Source organism: Neodiprion virginianus, chromosome 2 (genome assembly GCF_021901495.1).
Source record: "Neodiprion virginianus isolate iyNeoVirg1 chromosome 2, iyNeoVirg1.1, whole genome shotgun sequence".
Lineage (NCBI taxonomy): Eukaryota > Metazoa > Arthropoda > Insecta > Hymenoptera > Diprionidae > Neodiprion > Neodiprion virginianus.
This window is the reverse complement of record NC_060878.1, coordinates 21957210-21979305: the sequence shown is the minus strand read 5'-3', so window position 1 is coordinate 21979305 and position 22096 is coordinate 21957210. Positions and strand designations below refer to the sequence as shown.

General features: G+C 40.4%; 1 protein-coding gene and 1 long non-coding RNA gene across 3 annotated transcripts; one reads left to right on the top strand and one right to left on the bottom strand.

The window, feature by feature from the left end:
* Positions 1–2594: 2594 nt before the first annotated feature.
* LOC124298826 (uncharacterized) lies at positions 2595–3821 on the bottom strand. Its single transcript, XR_006906891.1, has 3 exons — positions 3234–3821; positions 2872–3118; positions 2595–2660 (listed from the first exon to the last, which is right to left on the bottom strand). It is a non-coding gene; the product is annotated as an uncharacterized LOC124298826 (long non-coding RNA).
* Positions 3822–15066: 11245 nt separating this feature from the next.
* LOC124298820 (E3 ubiquitin-protein ligase hyd-like) lies at positions 15067–17184 on the top strand. 2 transcript variants are annotated; one of them, XR_006906887.1, is made up of 3 exons: positions 15067–15178; positions 15423–15512; positions 15775–15972. XR_006906887.1 is itself a non-coding variant. In XM_046751345.1 (3 exons), the coding sequence occupies exons 1-3, from the start codon at positions 15609–15611 to the stop codon at positions 17115–17117; spliced, it is 456 nt and encodes a 151-aa protein (XP_046607301.1). In that variant the 5' UTR covers positions 15536–15608; the 3' UTR covers positions 17118–17184. The 2 variants fall into 2 exon arrangements, 1 of the variants encoding a protein (XP_046607301.1); XM_046751345.1 differs by lacking the exons at positions 15067–15178; positions 15423–15512 and adding exons at positions 15536–15687; positions 17011–17184 and having other exon boundaries at positions 15775–16044.
* Positions 17185–22096: the final 4912 nt, after the last annotated feature.

Here is a 22096-nt window from a genome sequence, read left to right as displayed (position 1 = left end):
TGTACGTTCATGTTTGAGCGCGCGTGTGTGTCGGCCGATGCACAATCACCATCATAAAAAGATTTCTTCCTTGGGGGATTTATCAAGAACAAAGTTTTTAGTATAAAGTAGACACTCTTTAACTATATTTTGTTTATGAATATATCAGAAATCATCTTGAAATTTCACAGTTGGTCACCGCCGACTCGTCACCACTCAAGTTCGTTTGTTTCTCGTAGGCTGGCCATCCCTGAAATGATTGCATCGACGACGGCGACGATTATATTTTCAATTTATTTATGGAGCATTCCTGTCAAAACGTCCGGGAATGATAATTTGAATATTTGATTCCATATGAATTTTTATGGGTGATCACACCCAATGTGATAAGCTTTCGCAACATTTTTCAATTTTTTTTTGTTCATATGTTCTTGGAATACGAATTTTCAACTTTAATTTTTGTATCTACAACTTCTTGAAAAATTGACATAATAAAGTGTTATTTTCTTCTTGAAAATTTTTGTTTATAAATATACTTTATGAAAAAGAACAATACAAAAACGTGATTATCATCAATCGCGGTACAATTTGTTCATTTCAAACTCAAACTTGACGATTTCGAGACATTGGAAGTAGTATAACAAGACCGGTTCTAGATAAAAACACCTTCTTTACCGACCAAGCCGCCCATCCGCCGACCAATCCGTCTATGGGTGCATCCCAGACGCAAACCTTTGAAGGTTACCCCCCCCCCCCCCCCCCCCCCCCCCTCTCGAAAGATAAAACGGGCTCTGCCGGCCGCTCGTCGGTGAGAAAATCTCCAAAATGACCATGATCGTTGGTGAAAAATCCTCCAAATGACCATGATCGTCGGTAAAAAATCCTCCAAATGACCATGATTGTTGGGAAAAATGCCTGAAATTGCCGTGGTATTACCTCTTGTGGGATGAATTTTGCTCTTTGTCGGTAAAGAAAATCGTGCCATCGAGCGGGATCGATAACTGCATTACCGAGCACACTCCGTGAATTCTCAGGCGTTCGAGCGGACCCGGTGGATCCTCGGACGTTTGACCGAGGATCCTGGCATGTGTCAGGTTTTTGAGAGCTTCCAAAAGGTTCGAGAAGATTCTCCGGCGATCGAGAGGTTTCGAGGGCGGAGGTACGACGTTGGGAGGCTAATGCAACGGTCTTGAACGAATCTAGGCTGACAAACAATTCGTCCGACGGGTTTCGGGTCGACGTTAAGCGGCATGCGGACGAAGAATTTCGGTGCGACGTTCAATTCTGAAAGATCCGCTCTGGCCTTGAACGAATTTCAGACATACAATTCTCGGAATCGTCCGACGAAATTAATACTCGGAATCGTCCGACTAGTTTCGACTTGACGGCGAGCGGTCTGCGGACAACGGATTGCGGTGCAACGTTGAGTTCGTGAGCCGTGTCAAGAAGCCGCCTCGACCCTGAAAGATTCTTGTAAACTTAGGCTGACAAACTATGCGTTCAACGAGTTTCGACTTGACGGTGAGCGGCCTGTGGACAACGGATTGCGCTGCGACGTCGAATTCTGGAAGGTTCTAAAATTTGTATGCGGCTGCTTCGACCCTGAACGAATGTAGGCTGACAAACAATGCGTTCGACAAGTTTCGACTTGACGGCGAGCGGTCCGGAACCGTGAGAAAGAGCTTTTTTGACCCTGAAAGATTCTCGGACACTTAGAATCTTAGAATAGAAAGAAACTTAGAAGCGTTTCAACTTGACGGCGAGCGGCCTGCCGACAACGGATTGCGGTGCGACGTTGAATTCTGGAAAGTTCTAACGTACAATCGAAGACACATCATTTCGGTAGCTTCTAGAAGTTTTTCAAGGATTCTGTGTGCCTGGTGGGAGGAATACGGCTACAAGAGGCTGAATTTCAGGTCAGAAAGACAGTCTTGCACCTTCAGCTCTCATGAGGAGAACTTCAAACAAACAGAACTAAAACAGCGAATCGATCTCTTCTTAAAAAATATTCACGACTTGAAAACCGTTATTAACCAGAAGACAAAACTCAATAAATTGACAAAAAAGTTCGCAAATCTAAATTTATCAAGAAACACGCTACTGCTAAACATTGAAAAAAAAAGGATTTCACAAAACTGAACAAAGTTGCAAGCATGAACGAATTTCTACCGACGAAGAAATTGATGGAGCTAGAAATTTTCAAAATCTACAAAGTCACCAACATTTGACGAGTCCAAACGAGGTTTGGACAGCGTGTCGTCACAGATTTGAACGACGAATTCAGCGTATTCTTACCAGCACGGATTGTCCGACTGCTGAACGAGGACGAGACCCAATACCAGAAATTGGTGCAGACGCTGGAGGAGGAGCGGTTGCTCTTGCAGTATCTGGGCGGCCAGTACGGTTAAATTGAATTCAAAGATGCGTCGACTCTAGCCTAATTTGTACACCGTACCTGGACAACGTGTGCAGCGTCTCCTTCTTACCAGCATGGACCGCACGACTACTGAACACGATCAAGAACCAATTTCAAAAACTTGACAACACAACTTTCGAAGAAGTTTCCAATTATTTAACGTTTCATAACCTTCAAGAAAATTGTATACATTTTTCCACAAAGCTTTAATTTTTTATTTGGTGTACATTAACATGCTACTACATTGGATGCTGTTTACAGCTCTCTGAAACATAGAATAATTATGGACATTTAAGATATGATGTATCACACACAAAAGTATTTATCAAATTTGTTCTAAAAGTTGTGAAATGATATTTTAGAAACGTAAGACATGTATGTATCACAAAAGTTTCAAGGTTTTCGTTATTAAAAAGAAAATAAAGGAAAATAAATTTGTTCTAAGAGTTGTGAAATTGAATAAAAATTTTTCTTACATTTTTTGAAACAGAAAATCTCCCTCTTCATCACGTACCAGGCGGGCCGCCACACCTGCCTGATAAACGATCACATCATTTCGCGGGTTATTATCATCGTTACGGTCACCGTTCGCCATATGTACGCTCAATGCCAGCCAGACCGATTGTACGAGAAAATCGGAAGGTACTTCGACGATCTACTTCATAGGTACCCGCACATGTTGAAGAATATTGACGTATTCCATGGTTTTTTGCGTTGCAATTTCTAAAAACAAAGCGTACACGCGTTAAATCATTTCTATTCATTCAAATAAAATCGAAAAATTGTTGCACACTCACGGTAAAAAAATTGTATAAGTGCACTGATTTTAATCACCTACCTTGACAGTTTGCAAGCTCGGCTGCTAACGAATTCATCAGACGGACGGAGCACCCCACTCTTCGTACAGCTTCTTCATAAGTTTTAGGATCACGATTAAACTGACACCAAATCATAAAGTGGTTGACACTTGTCGGTTACGTTAGCAGGGTATATCCTTTTCACTCTGTCCTACTGCACTGGTGCGTAGGTCTCGAAATCGTGAAACTGACACCGTAAGCAAAGTAAAACATCCCCGTAACGCTCTCGGTGAACGATATCTACTAAGCCCATCACAGTTCCATGTATAACTCTAGCGATTAGTTCACTCTCACAGCTCTCTCTCTCATACATTAGGCGTGCGAAACTCCTTGGCCAAGTTCCAAGAACTGCCTTCCTATCTTCCACGCGCTGCAGATTCGTTCGAGAAATATCTTACAATTTTTTGCGTTAAAGAATATTGCATACGGCTGTTCACGAATTTTCGACAATGTGTGAGTCACTTCGTTGTTTACCCATAAAAGGAACCGTATCAGCGTAGAGCGGTCATTCTAGAGCAAGCTTTGCAACTCTGTCTTTGCCAAGTGCGTGGTCGAAAGAAGAAGAAACAAACATGGATTCCGAAAAGTGTTCAAAATTAATACAAATCATGGAAACGGCGTTCAAGATTTTAACTGAAAAATCGTCACCGGCAGAGTTTGCAAAATGGATTCGATTCGGATCCCAAAATACCAGGCTTTTGAATAAAATCTTAAGCAACAACGCCTCAACGATCGGGAAGAAGACAAGAATTTTGACTACAATTGGAATTCTGAAATCGTTGACAGCCAAATTTCAACAATTTCAAAAAGTGGGTGACGAATTACGAAGCCGACGAAGAAGCGATCGAGTACTGTGGGAAGATTTGGAGACAGCTTTCGAGAGTCGAATTCGAACGGGAGCCATTATCAATCTGCGGCATAAAGATTTGAACAGGTTTTTGGAAGATGCGAAACACCTCGTCGTTGCAAGACTGAAGAAAATGCTACGAAAAGTGGGAAGTTTGAAAGCGAACTGTGTCTTGTGTTGTGAATTTAATATAACAAAAAACGCTGAACTTGAAGAAATGAAATATTTTAACACCAGAAACCAGATCATCCTCCAGCCAGCTGACATACACAGATGGTTCGAAGAGAACGTAAAGCAAAAAGTGTTGGCCCCGGTGGAAGATTTTCAAGAGAAAGACTCTGGCTGGTCGCTGACTCGAGTAATCGATTTGACTGTGAATATCAACAAGTACGTGCCACTACGAGGCGGTGTGTTCACATACACACCACTAGCCAAAGATATTCAAGATGAGAAAACTGTCGTCAACATCCGTAACAGCGACTCATATTGCTTTCTATGGTCGGTCACCACAGCCCTCTTTCCAGCTAACAACAATCCCAGCAAAATCACTTCATATGCACACTTCAGTTCATTGCTACAATACGACGGTTTGCATTTTCCAATGTCTTTAGACCAGATTCCAAAATTTGGAAAATTTAAAAAACTTCCAATTAACGTTTATGGTATAGATAGTACGGAAAAACAAAAGCGCAGTGAAATTGTACCCATTTATTTAAGCCGAAACAAGTCTGATAAACCTACAATCCATCTTTTAGTAATAGAGTCTGAAAACGACGATGACGATGATGATAATGGTATGGAAAATATTGAAAAGAATGTAACACATCATTTTGCATGGATTCGAAATTTTTCGAGATCAACAAGTTCCCAAATTTCCAAACGCTCACATAAGACGTGGTTGTGCGATAGGTGTCTGTCTCATTTTAATTTCGAAAGATGTTTGTTGAAGCACCCGGTGGATTGCATGAATTTGAACAAAACCAAAGTTATCTTACCAGCAGAAGAGGACAAGATTCTCAAATTCAAAAATTTAAAACACAAAGAATCCGTTCCGTTCTGCGTTTACGCAGATGAAGAATGTTTACTGCAGCCCACTCTGAAAAGTTTTGGGGAAAATAGAACAGTTTATCAGAAGCATCTTCCGTATAGAATAGCTTACTATCTACATTGTGCGTTTAAGGGCGTTGCCTAGCTAGAAAGCGCGGGCTACTCCGCTTCCCGCGTTAACCGTGGCGAGAGAGAGGGTAAAGAAACAAGTGAGACGGAGCAGCCGAGCTGTCGCCGGAGCGGGGCGGGTGACGCGGCTATCCTCTTCCACCCCTCACGGGCATTCGGTTTCAAATACTTTTAAACAGCCCAGTGTATCGCGCTCGGCACGACGCAGCGCCTGATGAATAATAGAAAAAAAAAGTAGACTCCTTTCAGATTCCACTTGAAAAATTTACTAGTAATACAGAATTTAATAAGGAACCCGAAACTATTTTTTTTATAATTCGAAAACTTGTCATTAATGAGGTAAAAATCGTCAAACATTTGAATTGTTTATAAAAATTGGGATTTTCAATAATGTTCAACATTGCATTTTTTTTATGAAAGCTTATTCGTTCACCTTCCGAATGCACTGTAAATGATGTCTTTACGTCGAATAGAACCGGATATATCCGAGCTCCTTTTGGATCAAAATTGAATGATTGTCTTGTAACTTTCGAAAACAAACATAATTCGGACGAACACCAAAATGCGTGTCGATTCTTTTTACCTTTATTTCATGTGAAAAAAAGTATAAATAGATTGAAAAAATACGAGGTCATTATTTGATTGACGTGACGTAGAATTCCTTATACGTATGTTGATATAGATATACATTCTTCATATTTCAACGAAAATTATATTCACCGGCGTCCGTATTTCTACGCAATGCGATCACGTGACTGGTAATAGTCTAATAGCCGGTATTCATAGTCAGGTTCGATTTGCAGGACTGTCTTGAGGCAGCTCAAAGCATAGCTTGATCGGCTGAGAGCTGTTCCTAATACAGTCTCGAAAATAATACGTAACTATTTACGAATACCGGCCAGACGTCGTCACAGGTCATTTTAAATTGAAAATGCAACGAATAGCTGTGAGCAAATTCATGATATAGCAACGAAAATATCATCAATCTCCCAGGTCTCACCACGTGGAGGTCGCTATCAAACAGAGACCCGCCTAACCCGTCCCTACCTCCCAACCATGATCGGGTTTGCACCAAACAAATACAAAATGATGAAAAATAATATAAAATGGTAAAAGTAAAATTGAACTCGTTTAAACTTAATAAACATAATCACGAAATCTGTATGAGAAGGATCTCATAGAAATTAAATTGAAACAGTATAAGTGAAACATGACAGTAATCTTGATAAAGAAAATTGATATAACAAAGCATCCAGCATTGTATACATTATATGGCTAAATAAATTCTATAGAAAGCGCAAACTATGGAAAGTAGTACGGAAAGTAGAAAGTATTCCTGGAATGAATAATCAGATATATAATTATAACGATATGACTAGCAAATTTTTAGCACAGTGATACATATAACTAACTAAACATAAATCACAGAAATATTGCACGTAAGCTATATACAAAGCTATTATATTTATGTACATATGTACATATATTTAGATTACAGTGTTTTGTCGTCTGTCGGTCGTGAATTTACTGTTTCTTACGCGCGGCCTTATCCGGGCTTCGATGATTTGAGGGGGTTCGCGGATTGAGCGTTGTCGGGCGCGTCTAGAATCTACGATTTCGGGTTACAAACAAAAGTAAAAGAAATCTGCTCATTTATTCTTCATTTTTTCGGTCCAGAATTTATCGTCACGTTTTATTTTATCAAAAATCAATCCCTTTGACGTCCAAACTATAAAATAGCACCACTTCCTATTCGTAATGTGTAGAAGACCTTGGACCTGATACATGTAATTATGAGAAAGCTCTAACTTGGCTTTTCCACCGATTATTTTCGTCTCAAATATTAATTCTGTATCCCAAAAATCTATCGAGCGAGCGCAGCAAGCGAGCAAAATTTTTAAATGTTCAAGCGAAATCCCACAAAAAGTACTGATATCCCCAAAAAGCACCTCTGTTGCAAAAACCTTTCGCCAAGTATATTAATTTGACAGCCACCCACAAAACAGCCACCTACAAAACTGTCATCAAATCAGATACTGCTGCCAAGTATAATTTATTTAGAAGCTAATGATGATTTTGATATACTATAACGACAAAAAAAAAAATTGAAATCAAAATTGAAATTGAAAAAAAAAAATAATTTTTATTGAAAAAAAAAAAATTGGAGATAGTGGTAAAGGCGGGCTTTTTTAAAACAAGCACAAGAAAATACAAGTCGAGCTATATTAATGTTGTAATGGCAATATAAGCATGGGCCCGCCAGGACCACGTACTCCAATTGTTTTTTTTTTTTTTATCAAAATTTATGTTTTTTTTTTTTAGAATTTCAATTTTGATTTCAATTTTTTTTTTTTTGTCATCATTAGTTATAGTATATCAAAATCATCATTAGTTTCTAAATAAATTATACTTGGCAGTAGTATCTGATTTGATGACAGTTTTGTAGGTGGCTGATTTGTAAGTAATGTGTGCATGTATGATTACCCCAGAATTACGTCAAGTTTATTTCTAAAAACAAAACGCGCGTATTTTAGTGGCCTAATACGTACGCGCCGTATTTACTTTGTATGGAAAATTCTGCCGGGTACATTGTAATTTTACCTTGGATACTTAGGTAGTCACAATAAGTGATAAGAATATTCCTTATGATCGACAAAGTGTAAACACTCATGCTAATTGCCGAATATCGATTTCGATCATTTAACCTGAACACGTAACAAATTGATGACATATTTTAGCGACTAATGCAAACCGGGCTAGTACCACACGTCACAATGCATTCTAGTTTATATTTTCGTATGTATAAAAAAACTAGAGAATGAATGTATACTGCTATTATGAACAGCACTATCGGCTCTTGAAAGTACCTTCTTAAATTAAAGCCCTGCGATTGTTCGTACTCAAGTGATTGAATCTCGAAGTCAGAGAGGGTGCACCATCAATCATATAAATAATTCGATTTACCTCATTTTTTCCTGAAATTTAACCAAAATCTTTATGCCGGGTCGTTCCTTCTTCTCCAAAGACACATTCCCTCTCTTCTTAGCCATCGCGGGAATAAATACTGATTAGAAATAATAAAAAACACTGTAGAAAAACACAAGCAAAAATAAAAGCGCGGAACACTATCCACGTGCCCAGCGACGAGGATTCGAAGGAGGGGAATTGTAGTGGGGGGTGTTGAGTCTACTCTCCTCGCCTGTAATTCGCATGGTCGCCCGCCAACGCAGTCGTGGCGCTAGCAGCCGCCCGCCTTTTGCGCGAAAAATTTGCTATTTTATGCTTCGTGATTTTCCTTCTCATTTCCTCATTTTTGAAGATACTTAGGTTCTTAGGGAGTCATTTTGAAGATAAAGAATAGATCTGTGTCGCCTTTTTCGCCGAATTGCGAAAAAAAATTCACTGTCCGCTGTGTTTCACTTCAAACATAACGTACCTTCAAGTACGTTTTACGCAAATCTGAAAGCGAAATCGAAAATTCGGCAAAAAAGGCGACACAGATCTATCCTTTACCTTCAAAATGACCCCCTAAGAACCTAATTATCTTCAAAAATGAGGAAATGAGAAGGAAAATCGTGAGTCTCTGTTTGCTCTTCGAGGCATAGGCAACGCCCTTAACGATTCGCTTTCAAAATTCAAAATTAATCGCGAAGAGACCTGCATCCAATGGTTTACAAACGAGTTAAAGGAATTGGCACATTCGTTAGAGGGATATTACAAGACTTCTGTCCCCATGAAAGCACTAAATTTCAATCAGATTATCGAATTTGATTTATCGACGGTCTATCATATTTGTGTAAAACCGTTTACACCCACAGACGTGAAACATCGTGATCACTGTCATTTTACGGGAAAGTACCGTGGTGCTGCTCACCGCAGCTGGTATCTAAATTACCAAAATTCGCACACCATCCCAGTGGTATTCCACAATCGGTCGGGTTACGATTCGCATTTTCTGATCAAAGCCCTGGCCACGTCATTCGAAGGTACTGTTAAACTTTCACCTGTTAATGAAGAAAAGTACATTACCTTCACTAAATTTGATAAGGAAACGGATGTAACCTTCCGTTTCATAGATTTGTACCGTTTCATGCCTGGCAACCTCGATAAATTATCATCGTATCTGGACGATTGTCAAAAAACAATAACAAGTAAATTATGCAGTAGCTTAAACAAATTTCGGTTATTGACTAGGAAAGGTGTCTTCCCGTACGAATACATAGACAGTTGGGAGAAGCTCGAGGAGAAACATCTACCAACCAAAGAACAGTTTTATTCAAAATTGAATGACCGGGATACATCAGACGACGATTACGCACACGCGTGCGACGTATGGCGAACTTTCATCGTTTTACAACTTGAGAAGAGTATTTGGACTTGTACTTACAGACGCACGTGTTCTTACTAGCCGACGTTTTTCAAAATTTTCGACAGAATTGTTGGACGACGTACAAACTGGACCCATTACATTACTACATCGCGCCCGGTCTGTCGTTCGATGCAATGTTAAAATGTACAGGCATCGAATTCGAGTTTCTCGCCGACATAGATATGGTTATGTTTATCGAAAGAGGTATTTGAGGTGGTGTATCCCAGTGCTCGAACAGATACGCAAAGGCTAACAATAGATATATGGGAGAGGAATTCGATCCAGAAGTCGAAGAATCTTATCTCATGTACTTGGACGTTAATAATTTGTACGGTGCGGCTATGAACTTTGCTCTGCCGTGTAATTCCTTCGAATGGGTGTCAGGTTTCAGAGTGTGCGACCTTCTTGCCATCTCGATCGAAACTGACTTTGGTTACATGCTGGAGGTAGATTTAGAATATCCTGAGGAGTTGCGTGAAACTCATAAAGATATACCATTGTGTCCGGAGCACTATGTACCTCCGATTTCGAACAATAAACAGCCAAAATTGACGCCTATGCTACTTTCCAAGAAAAACTACGTTGTTCATTATAGCGTTTTGGAACAATGCTTACAATTAGGCTCGAAGTTACTCAAAATTCACAGAGTTCTCAAATTCAGGCAAACCCCGTGGCCCAAAAAATACATAGATTTCAATACCGATTTGCGGAAAAAATTTCACAACGAATTCGAGAAAAATTTTTACAAACTGATAAACAACGCAGTTTTTGGCAAAACCATGTAAAACGTGCGAAGGTACAGAGATGTTCGATTGATCACCGAATGGGATGAGAGCCACCATAGCCAAACCTAATTTTCACAGCTGCACCGTGTTCGACAAAGAGATGATTACCTTCAAAATGAGTAAGACGAAAGTCAGGTTGAATAAACCATTGTATGCAGGTTTCTCCATCTTGGATCTGTCTAAGACATATATCTACGATTTTCATTATAATTATATTCAACGGAAATTTGGCACCCCAGCAAAATTAATGTATACGAATTCCGACAGTTTGATTTACAATTTTACCGTCCCCGACATATATAAACATATAAAGGAGGACTTGCATAAATTCGATACGTCTGATTATCCGCTTGAGAAAGCTTATGGAATGCCTCGAGCGAACAAAAAAGTTCTCGGCTTGATGAAAGACGAGAATAACGGGTAGATAATGTTGGAATTTGTAGGATTACTAGCAAAATTGTACGCATTCCGAGTCTTGCGAGATGAGAAAGACAATAAACGTGTAAAAGGTGTCAAAGGATCAGCGTTGAGAGGAATAACTTTCAACGATTATTCGGAATGTGCTTTGAAACGTGCAAATTTATCTACAAATCAGCATTTGATATTAAGTCGAAAGCAAGAGGTATACACTGTAGAACAGCAGAAAGTGGCATTGAGCTGGAATGACGACAAGCGGATCGTGTTTCGAAACACAACCGACACGCTTCCGTGTGGCTACAAGCCTGCACCTTAGCTTTGTAATTACCGTATCGTAATCTATGTAGGATATAATTTATAACTGTGCCGTGATGTATAAAATATTATTATGTAGGATAGTGAATAAGAACGTTCTGAAGTATAAAAATTGTACAACGATGCATATGTCTGTCGATTGTCTAATATATATATGCATACTTGTTATGTATCGGGTATAAAATAAAGAGGCATATACCTTTTTTACAAAAAATTCATTCATTCAATGTTACATACCCAATTCGTTCATCCAACTGTTGTGTGTATTGCCAAAACCTAACCATTTAACATATATTTTTCTTCCACGTTTCTTAAAAACCTTCTTCACCAGATAGATATCCGGATGTTTAACCTTGAGGAGCTCTTGTTCGTAGAAACCAGCAGCGATTGGTTGATCTCGGTAGTCTTTGAGTCTGTATGTCACAGAATGAGTATTTTCCACTCGACTTATCGTGAATATTCCAGTCGTCCAATAGGGAGTGTAACCTTTCTCGAAGACATTTTTGAATTTGCTGATTCGGCCTTTGTCGCCAGATTTGAACTTGCCAATATGGTAGGTACCGATCGAAGCCCTCCGTACGCCTGACGTAATAACAGCCTTTCGTTTGCAACGGTGACATCTGACGGTTTCATTTTTATGGTTCAGTGTTTGGCGCTGTTGTAAGCCGAAACCCAATCAGATAAGATATCGAGCCACTTGCAGCTTCCTCGCAAGCTGAACCGTGTCCACAATTTACCTTTCAGCGTCCGATTAAAACGTTCACAGATGGAAGCCTTGAAATTACTGTACGTGGAGTAAAGTTTGATCCCGTAACGTGCCATAAGCAATTCGAATTCCGAGTTGTAAAATTCCGTTCCTCTGTCGACGTGTAAATTTTTCGGTACCCGTCCTTGGACAAGCACAGATTCCATTACCTTCGTAACATCATTTCCAGACTTGCTCTTCATCGGTATAGCCCACGCATCTTTGAAAAAATATCAATGACTGTGAGCATGTACTTGTAGCCTTTGTTTTGTCCAGCGTACGACGTCATATTAACAAGATCCGCCTGCCAGGTCTCGTCGATGCCGCGCACGTCTACACGTCGACGCGGGTAATACCGGCATGCAGGCTCATGTAGTTCCGTCACCAGTGCTTGCTTTTTCTCATTCATATTCTAATGCTCTTAGTCTGGAGTCCAATTTCGAAATGATTTCTGCATTTCAAATCGACAGGTCTCTGCCTGGTTTGAAGTCTATGTAGTATCCAAGGCTTTCTCCGTGGTGAGCTCCTAAGCTTTGATGATTTGATCGAGGTTGTCGATTTGTTTTTGCAGCACATTGAATTTTTATCTTAAGATTTTTGAAGTGACAGCATTGTTTGGCTCTGCGCGATCTGCGACATTGCACAGTCTCTTGTTCCGTATATCGTGACGCCCGTCCGCTGTTATTTGAAACCCGACACCCGGAGGACCGCGAGTGCTCGCAGCTGTGTTTCCATTCAGCTGACTTCCAAACACGTCGACGCTTATCTCGTGAATGATTGTAGAGTCGACGAGAATTGGCTGATAAATGATTCCGGCTTCCCGTGATTCTTCTAGAATCGACATAATTTCATTGTTGTGACTTGTATTCCCAGCCGCCTGAGATGTCATAAGCAAACGGAGACGTTCCACCAGGTCATTAGCGTCGTCGCATAAAATATAATCTGTTTTAACACCTTGTCGAGTAACCCAAGCCTGAGGTGGCAGAACACCTTTGCCCGTACGCTTCAACATCTGTGACAATGGTGATACGCCTTTGCCTGACGTAGGAATATTGAGCAGCTCAGCAATTAAATGCTTGAATTTGGCGCTCTGAGCGTTTCGGATAGGCTCGGTGGCGCTATAGTACTTTCTGTGAGCATTTGTTGCGAGAAGGATATTTCTGTAATTCTCATTGTCGTTGCGGGTAACGTGAGCGCTGTTGGGCATCTTTTTAAACAGCAGCTCCAGCCATCCCTGAGTTTTCGAATAGAGCGTACCGCCTATGCGAACGAAATCGCGCTCGTAGCTTATCGGTGAGTCACCAACCATCAGCCCGGTAGTAAACAGACTCCGTACCCCGTACACGGTATCCAGCTCGTGCTGTCTTTGTTTATCGTTGAGCTTCTCAAGATATTCATTTTTTGATTTCACCGACAATTCCGTGACAGTTTGATCCTCTTCCTCTGCAGTTGCAAAAGAATCTTCTGCTTCCATTTCGTTCTTCGGCTCATCCTTTGTTTCAGTTTTGAGTTCTTCCTTCACCTCTTCCTTGACAAGTTTCGTGCCTCGAGAAATATTGACTAATTCCTGCAGCGGGGTTACCACAGGTTTGAAGACATCCTTCATTGTTTTCTGCAGTGACTTTTTTCCCGTCTTGAGGATTCTGTGCTCACGACGAATCGCATTACTCGCTTGAGCGATACGATGCAAGACTTCTTTTTCCTTACAAATTTCCTACATGTTGACACAACTAGTTCTGGAAAGCTACTGTTTCGTCTCCTTCGAAGATCGTGTATTTTATTCTTTTGTCATGTTTATAAAATTGTCAAATCCCCTCCTATACCGACCATTACCGAGCTCTCTATCCTTGTCGATCACTACGAACCCATATTTGTCACCGTTCCAGCATGCCGCACACAAGTCTTTAAACTCTACGTACGACATATCGGTGTTTGTATGATCGTTGTACGCATGTCTCAGATTCATCTCGTCTTGTTTGAATGAGACAAGCAAGTTGGTGTTGTCGCGCACGAGATGTTTAGGGATTCGAGCGTACGTCTGATCAAGATAAGAACAGTCTAAATCATGATGTCTACCCATACAAAAGTACACGCGTATGTTTCCCTGCTTCTCGCACGCTACGTCATCGAATATCATGATCGAGTTAGGTTGCGTCTCGTTTGGTGCAATGACGTGCTCATGCTCGTTAAAGAAGTAATACTCAACACCGTCGACATTTTCGAGCACTTGACTCAGAAACTTGTATTTCGGTTGATTGAGAGATTTTGAGTAAACGTACAGGTTTTCGAACCTCAAACCATTCGAAAGCGTTACGAGCGTGAATGAAGCGTTGGTTCTGCCACAGTTAGATGGTCCGCAGAATACCGCACGTACACTACTCGGCAACAATTCGCCATGATGCTTCTCTGTTTTGTACTCTGCTGCGTAAATTGGTCAAAATTCGTCACGGGCAGCTTGGTCGATTGTGTCTCGAACCTCATCTCGAACGTGACTGGCTGGATTTTCTGTGAATGCATCGGTGAAAACAACTTTCTCTCAGTCGCACAGCGGACATGATTGTGCACAGACGTGATCGTAAGCGATCGTCAAAAAAGCGATCAAGTGGAAAAGGTTTGGTAAATAGCATTATCAACAAACTCTCGATTGAGTTGCATGTTCCCGGTTACCAATACTGCGGTCCTGGTACGAACTTGACAAAAAGACTTGCGAGAGGCGATTTCGGTATCAATCCTCTCGATGCAGCGTGTAAGAAACACGATATAGCGTATTCGAAAAATCGTGAGAACCTTCAAGTTAGAAGCGTTGCGGATAAAATATTAGCCGAAAAAGCCTAGAAACGGGTTCTCGCAAAGGACGCAAATTTGGGTGAGAGGACAGCCGCTTGGGCTGTAGCTAACACGATGAAGGTGAAAACAAAGTTAGGCATGGGGTGTCGAAAACCAAAGAACGTCTCCTTGAACAAAATCATACAAGCGGCAAAACAGTCTATGATTCGGAGCTACGACGCGAAAACGAGTAATAATTCTACACACCTAAGGTGCTCGAGAAGCTGTAAAAAAAGGTGATAAACATAATGTCCGATCACCACGCGTTCTACCGATACCCTCAAAAGTTGGCAGATTTCTACCTTCTCTCATACCTATTTTTGCCGGTCTCAGACCGAGATTGACGAAGAAATACGAGTTTCGAGGATGCGGATTATTGTAAATCGAACGGGTACGAGATGGACATGGAGACGAAGCTGAGCAATTTTCTCTCAATGACACCAATGGTAAGAGAAGAATTGGATGAAACTATTGGAAAAAGACACGAGCGTCGAAAACGGGAAACTTGACGAAATCTTTTTAACGCAGTGCAACAGAAAGTGAAATCTTTTATAGAACGCCAAAATTGATATTTACTTGCAGATAGTGAATAATGCACTCATAATTGGAAGAAACGTAGAATGTCGATGGGCTTATAATATATGTCAGCGATGTTCCTGTTCGTCTATTCCAAGATTTCTGTGTTCTCAGATCTTGTAAATCTTGGACCGTGCTTGCAACGATCTTGCGAACGACCCATGTTACTCGGCTAGGCGTACCATCCCTTGTCGCATTTACAAGGTAAATCAACTGCGTAGCTTTAGCTGTGTAGCTTTTGCGCAGCGAAAAAAATTGTGGGACAAATACAAGGCGAAATCTCGCAAACACAGACCCTCGATGGTCGTCTCGACGGACATCAGTTACGGGACGCACGTTTGCATGAAAAACCGTCCAATGTACCAACCGGGAGCGATCGGTAATTCGCAATTTTCTAAAAAAAAACCGTTTTAATCGTTTTTTCGATATTTTCTTTCAATTTTATCGCTGGCTCGATCGTTTTCAGGCTTCACCATCGCCAACGGCGTTTCCAAGGTCAGTCAGCTGCTCTTGGCCGCCTGGAACCTCGATTCAACTTACCGTTTTAAAATTTTGCCCGCCGGATCTCTTCACACCGGAGGATCTGCCGATAAACGCGAATCCAATGGAAACGCCAGTGCCAGCGGCAGCAGCAAATCGAACCACAAGGAAACCGCCGATCGTTCGGACATGCCGCCGCCTCTTTCGCCGGCCTCGAGCACGTGCAGCGATACCGGAAGCATCACCACGAATCACAGTCAGTTTTTATCGATTTTTTGTTTCTTTTTCCGTCAAATCCTTCGAGTACACACTGGGTCATTTTGACCCGTTAAATTTTTTCTCTTCTGTTTCGTGAAAAAATGCATTCAGGCTCGCATAAATTCGCAACTAGAAAAAAGAACGAGGAATTCATGTTTTCCGGAATTGAATGATTTGAAAAACGTCTCGGGTCAGATTGATCCACTGTGGACTTGAGGAGGTTTTTTTCTTTTTCTTAAGCCCTTCGAGGACACATTGGGTCATTTTGACCCGAAGAATTTTTTCTCACCGGTCGTTTGGCATTGAATTTTGTTTTTCGTGAAAAATACATTCAGGCCTATAAATTCGCTGAAAAAAAAAAAAAAACGAAAAGTTCATATTTTCCGGAATTGAACGGTTTGAAATCCCCCTCGGGTCAGATTGACCCAAAGTGGACTTTTTGTTCCTCGCAAATTTATGGAGTTTGAAGAAAATTCAAATTTTGGGGTTGATTGAATTTTCCAGAACGCGAGAAACGTATGACCCCGAGGAGCGACGGTGAGACGGGTTCGACGACACCACACCGGCAACGCCAGTGGCCACGACACCTCATCAGACGTCGATATTGACGCTGAGCGGAGTTACACCAACGAGACATTTGGTGTTTTGACATATTCTGATGAAAAAAAATCGAAATATAGAAAGTCACTCTTTTCAACTCCAATTTAAAAAAGGTTGATGACCCACCTAGCTCGAACACTTAGAATGAATTTCTACTTCAGAAGGAAGCATAAAGATACGACAATAAACAATGTTAATAGCCACTTATTATTAAATAATCGAGCTTCTGTACACACTTTATTTTCTTTCCTTTCTCTTATTGCACTCTCGCTTTACTCATTTCTTCTTTTTGTTCTCGTTACGAGACGATGAAACAATCGACAAATTCTTCATGACACTCATCCTTTTTTTTTGCCTTTTTCAGTTTTCTACTTGTCGCGCTATTTCGTGCCTTCCTTTTTGGTCCTTGCTGAGATCCGATGGAAACTCCGAGTTGTCAGAAACGGAAGTGATCGTCCACGACGACAGTAACAGTCTTTTGATGTCACTTACTTCGGTTGCACCTGCATTTACGAGATTCACCAAAAACAAAACACGGTTAAACCTTTCGACCGACGACACATATCGTTTTATTGTTATTATTATTTTTTGAGATGGAATCAACCACATTGTTGTTGTTCCTTAGAATATTGTCTACCTTTTACGATATTCAAGTCACGAAATTACTTTTCCTTCTCTTTTATTCTGCCATATGGATTTCGGATTTGACCGGTAAAATGAAATTGTTCGACAAAAATTTAAAAAAATCATTTTGATCCTGATTTTTGCTCTGAGGTTGAATCGTAATATTTTCTCATCAATGAGAATGAAAGAAAAAAGACAATATCGAATTTTTTTTCTTTCTATCGAGTAACTCAAACCTTTGCCGCACTGGACCCTAGATTGTAACTATACGTACCTCACAAGAAATTACGCTCTCAAAACTCGAAAGTAGACGATGAGATGGGGTTCTATTTCTGTCGTAGCCGATTCAGGTTTTTTTTCTATTTTCAAATCGTCATACTGCTCCCAATTCATGGTGTTGCGATATGAATATGCGGTGAAGTGCCCCGAAGTATACCCGACTACTCTACATAGTCTAGAATTAATTTTAATAAATTAGCATAAACGGTATGAAATTATTATAAGTGATTTATTATACGCACGGCTTGCGTCAAATGTATTGAACATATCTTACCGGTATTGCTCATCACTCATCCCTTCGTTGTTTTTAAGTTTTAAAAGTGATAGTATTTCGGAGAGCTTGCATCGCATTACCTGCTTGTCGCTGCTATTTTTACGGATGTCCGCATCGACGAACAGATGAATTCCCGGTCGACTAATACGGGTCATCGATCCATTACAGCCCTTTGTAAAACAGCGGAGTTTTGTAAGACGCGCCCAAAAGTTAAGCACAGCTTCCAGGGCGCCAAATCCGGATTTCGCCACTGTTTCGTGATTTGGTGACAGAAGGGCCGATGAATATTCTCGTCTGCACAGCTGCAAGCATTCTTCGGTTATGTGGACACTTGATGCCGTTTGCATTGCTTTATCGACGAAATTGTATACGCTGTCGTATGCGTTTAAGGACGTTGTATGCAAAACACCCTTTTCGACAGATTTTGTTAAAATTTTGCTCGAGTTTTAATTGTAATATTTCCAAATTTCTTGCCAGATTTCAATACGATTGACCACGTCGTTTGAGAATAAATCGAATTTGAAAACCCGAAAATTAACACAGGGCTTATGGGAAAATCCGCAAAATACCTGACAAAATTCACGTTTGCATATGTGATTGGAAAACGGGTCGATAGACATGCTTGAAAAACTAGTATCATCTTATTCAATAAATTTTGGATCCATTGGAATTTTTTAACATTTTCCCACCACGTCGTTATCTCGTAATTAATTCCGAAAGTAGGGAAAGTTCGTGAAGATTGCATGGGGAGAATAATCCCGAGCAGTCAGCTGTTCCAAACTGGCAACGCCGTCTGAGTTGTCCGTTGTGCAACATAACCTCATTCCCCCGTCTCACAACATTCGGAAGTCCCAATTGGAATCTTGGTACGATTATGAATGATAATAATTGTAAGCAATATATTTATCGGATAATAATGATTTTGACCATTCATTTTTTTTTATTCGTCCGACAACTTTCAAAAATTCAACACTATTGGTAAATCACTTGTCACTCGTTTCAAGCTCGGATGGCCTATAGGTTAGGTTCATGCGACGCTGCCACGACCGAATTTTCGTGTCGTGCATTAGTATTGTCCCCCGCGTTCCCTATCCGTGAAAGGGCTTTACAGCTGTAGTGGGTACAGACGCGGCGATAAATATCGTTCTTGATGCCAAAAACATGAACGATTTCGACTATTTTTTTCGCTTTTCGGATCAAAAATTTATTTTCTACTATTCTTATCGTGAATATTTCGCAATTCTAACGGCGTCTCAATTCAATTTTCAATAAAAAAATATTGCATTCACTATTTCTTATAAAAGACGACGTCACAAACTTTTTGCTCGGATTTCGCATGCAACATCCTTAAAGTATAGGACAGAACTTTATTCGCTGTTTTTACGTTCGGTTCCGGGACATACAAATTTAAAAGAACGCGCGCTCGATCGTTGTACGTTTTACTGGTGACTCCCGTATTTAACGTGTTTACAACAAACTGGAGCGTCGGGTTCTTGCATTTTTTGATTGCTGAATCGTAAGCCATGTGGTCAATAGCTCCAGAAAGCAGCACTTGTGACACAGAGTCGAAAGGGCACGTCGACTGTACGAAATATGTTTTGCTGTTCAGTTTAACCGGCTTCGATAATTTCGAACCATTTTCCAGAAAACATGGTTTCCTTTTTCTCTGTCTTGCAGCTGGTTTTTTTATCAATTTGGCTGTTTATGTACCTTATTTCTGGTAATGCTCCGAAATATGTACTTTTTTCGACGTCTTTTCTGTCTTCACTTCATTTTGTGGTTCGTGTGCTTCGTTTTCGGGAATGTTCTCACTTCGGCTATACAAATGATCCCATGCATCAGCGACTTCTACAACATCTTCTTCGTCTGCACTTTCAACAACAGCACCAATGGCAAATTCAGTCTTCGGCACTTGGCCTCCCCAATTCTCCACAGACCACTGGTCAGGGTCATGCTGTGGAATCTGCGGAGTTTCGGAATCAACCTCGCAGTAAGAAGAGACATTGAGATCGCCCGGATCGAACCCTGCTTCTGCATTGCATTGTCTTGCAGTCTTGGCCACGAAGAGAAGACTACCACCTCCTAAGTCTCGTATGTGAGTAACCACAAAATTGTCAGCCCTTCGTAGACCTTTTTTTAAAACATTTGTTTGGAGGTCATTGAAGTAAGATTCAATGGGCGCGGATGAGGCATTATTATTCATTTTTGGCGTCGTGCAATTGGCCCAAAGTGGAAATTCCACGGCAAGTGGCTTCATCGACGCAATGAACCCTGGTACATAAAATGCATTCATTTCACGCCCTTCGTTTCCAGTTGTAGCACTTGTTTTTAAAATTTTGTCGACCCATTCCGCGATGGATTTTATTTCGCACCCATCACACTGACTTTTCTCATAATTTGAGAGATTATCAACTGGACGGAGATGTTTATTTTCTTCGATGTCGGTTCCAAATTTTCTTAGGGCAATGCCTGTCTTTGCCATTATAATCTCCAGATGATTTCTAATTGCGAGGACACTTTCAACCTTTTCAGCAGCCTCGTCGTCCTTGATTGGAATCGCCACGGTAGAGTCCAAATATTTTTGGCTTGCGACAACGAATGTTCGCGTCAATAACATCTCGAAATGGTTGATGACCGAAGATTGAATCATTAACGCAACGGACCGGAGAAAGAATTGCTTCACTTCCACGTGCGTAACGACTTTCCAACATTTCCACCTTGCGCGTCGTGTCTCTCCGAGAGCATCTGGTGGATCGGAATAGTCAATTTATCGAAATTAATAACCATAGTGTACAGGAAAATTGGACCACATCTTGATTTGTCGTTTCGATCGATTTTTCTAACTAAGCTCCCTGTCGCATAAATCATTAACGTACTGATTGTGCTGTTTCTGCAGTATTCTTTGTACGCGTGAAGCTGTGATGGACTGCGATAGACAACAACAAAAGGGGTTGATGCGATGTACTCAATTTTGCCAAGAAATTCTGGTTGTTGCGATATAGCTTCTAGCGAAGCATTCAAGTTTGTCTTGTTCAGTGGGTCGAGCCCCAAATTCTTATCAATTCGCTGTTTTTTTGCTTGCCGCAGAACAGGTGCATCTGCAAGAAATGGTGGCTCCGCATCCCCCAGAACCATTTCTTCCCCTGCCGTGCGTTTTCGGAAATTGGATGCACCTTCATGTACTAAATTTTTCTGGACCTCCTCTCTGTATTTTCCATTTAGAGGACGTTTCACCACTTCGTGCGTGATATTCCGAGTATCCCGCGTTAATACGTTCAGTATAACACTGTCATTATTGGTTGGCTCTTTTTCGATAGTCACTTTTAGTTTATTTTGACACGAGTTTCCTTTACATTGACCCTGAATTGTGACATAATTACCGATACAGGTTGGAGCTTTTGCAATTTTGGCACGCTTGAAAACGTATGCACATGGAATTTTCGTCTGACGTGAGATGGCAATCGGTACGATATTATTCCAGACTCCTTTCTGTAGCGTCGGTCGGAATCCGGAAGACAGACCTGCAAGTGCAAGTAATATTGAAGAATAGGAATCACAAAATATTTTGCCTTATTATTTTGGCCCAATTTCAAGGTGGCCATTGTAGTTATATTTCACTGACTGATTCAAGTAATTCATTTTTTTTTTAAGATTTGCTTTAGAGAGAGAGAGCGCTCACAACAGTAGTACAATTGGATAACATTTCGAATTTCAACTATTGGATAAAAACCGCGAACACGCTTTCTACAGAATCATAATAATTTTACTTTTTTTACAGGACTGCCAATTTCTCGTTGCTAAACAGCCTCGTTCGACAAAATTCAGTTAATAAACAACGTATTTCTATATTTTTAGTTTTTTTGTTCATTTTTGTACCAATATATTTCGCACAAACCATACTGCTCAGTCCGCCCTATTCATTATACTCCGTACATTAAATGGTTTGAAAATAAAAATAGACAATTTTTTCAATTCTAACTAAAGGAAAATGAAAAATTGAACTAAATTTGAAATTATAGATATTTTTAATGAGCTAAAAAAAATATTAAAATATCAAAAAAATACTATTTTTTTGAAGAATTTGAATTATACTTCCCAAAAAAAGAAACAAGCTTCAAAATATGAAAATATGTTGTAAAATCAAATGCCTTATTCGCTTAATTAAAAGAAAAAGTATCGGAGACGTACTCGTGGGTTTGATAGCATCCCATTCTTGGCTTGTGAGCTTGACCGTGAAGAATTCTTGACCATCTTCCGGTTCATTTTCATGATT

What these genes read in the sequence shown, in the direction of transcription:
- LOC124298820 (XM_046751345.1), top strand. Translation starts at nt 15,609, where the DNA reads ATGGTCGTCTCGACGGACATCAGTTACGGGACGCACGTTTGCATGAAA. An exon ending in GTACCAACCGGGAGCGATCG is followed by an intron (nt 15,688 to 15,774) that starts GTAATTCGCAAT and finishes GATCGTTTTCAG; the next exon opens with GCTTCACCATCGCCAACGGC. An exon ending in AAGCATCACCACGAATCACA is followed by an intron (nt 16,045 to 17,010) that starts GTCAGTTTTTAT and finishes TGCCTTTTTCAG; the next exon opens with TTTTCTACTTGTCGCGCTAT.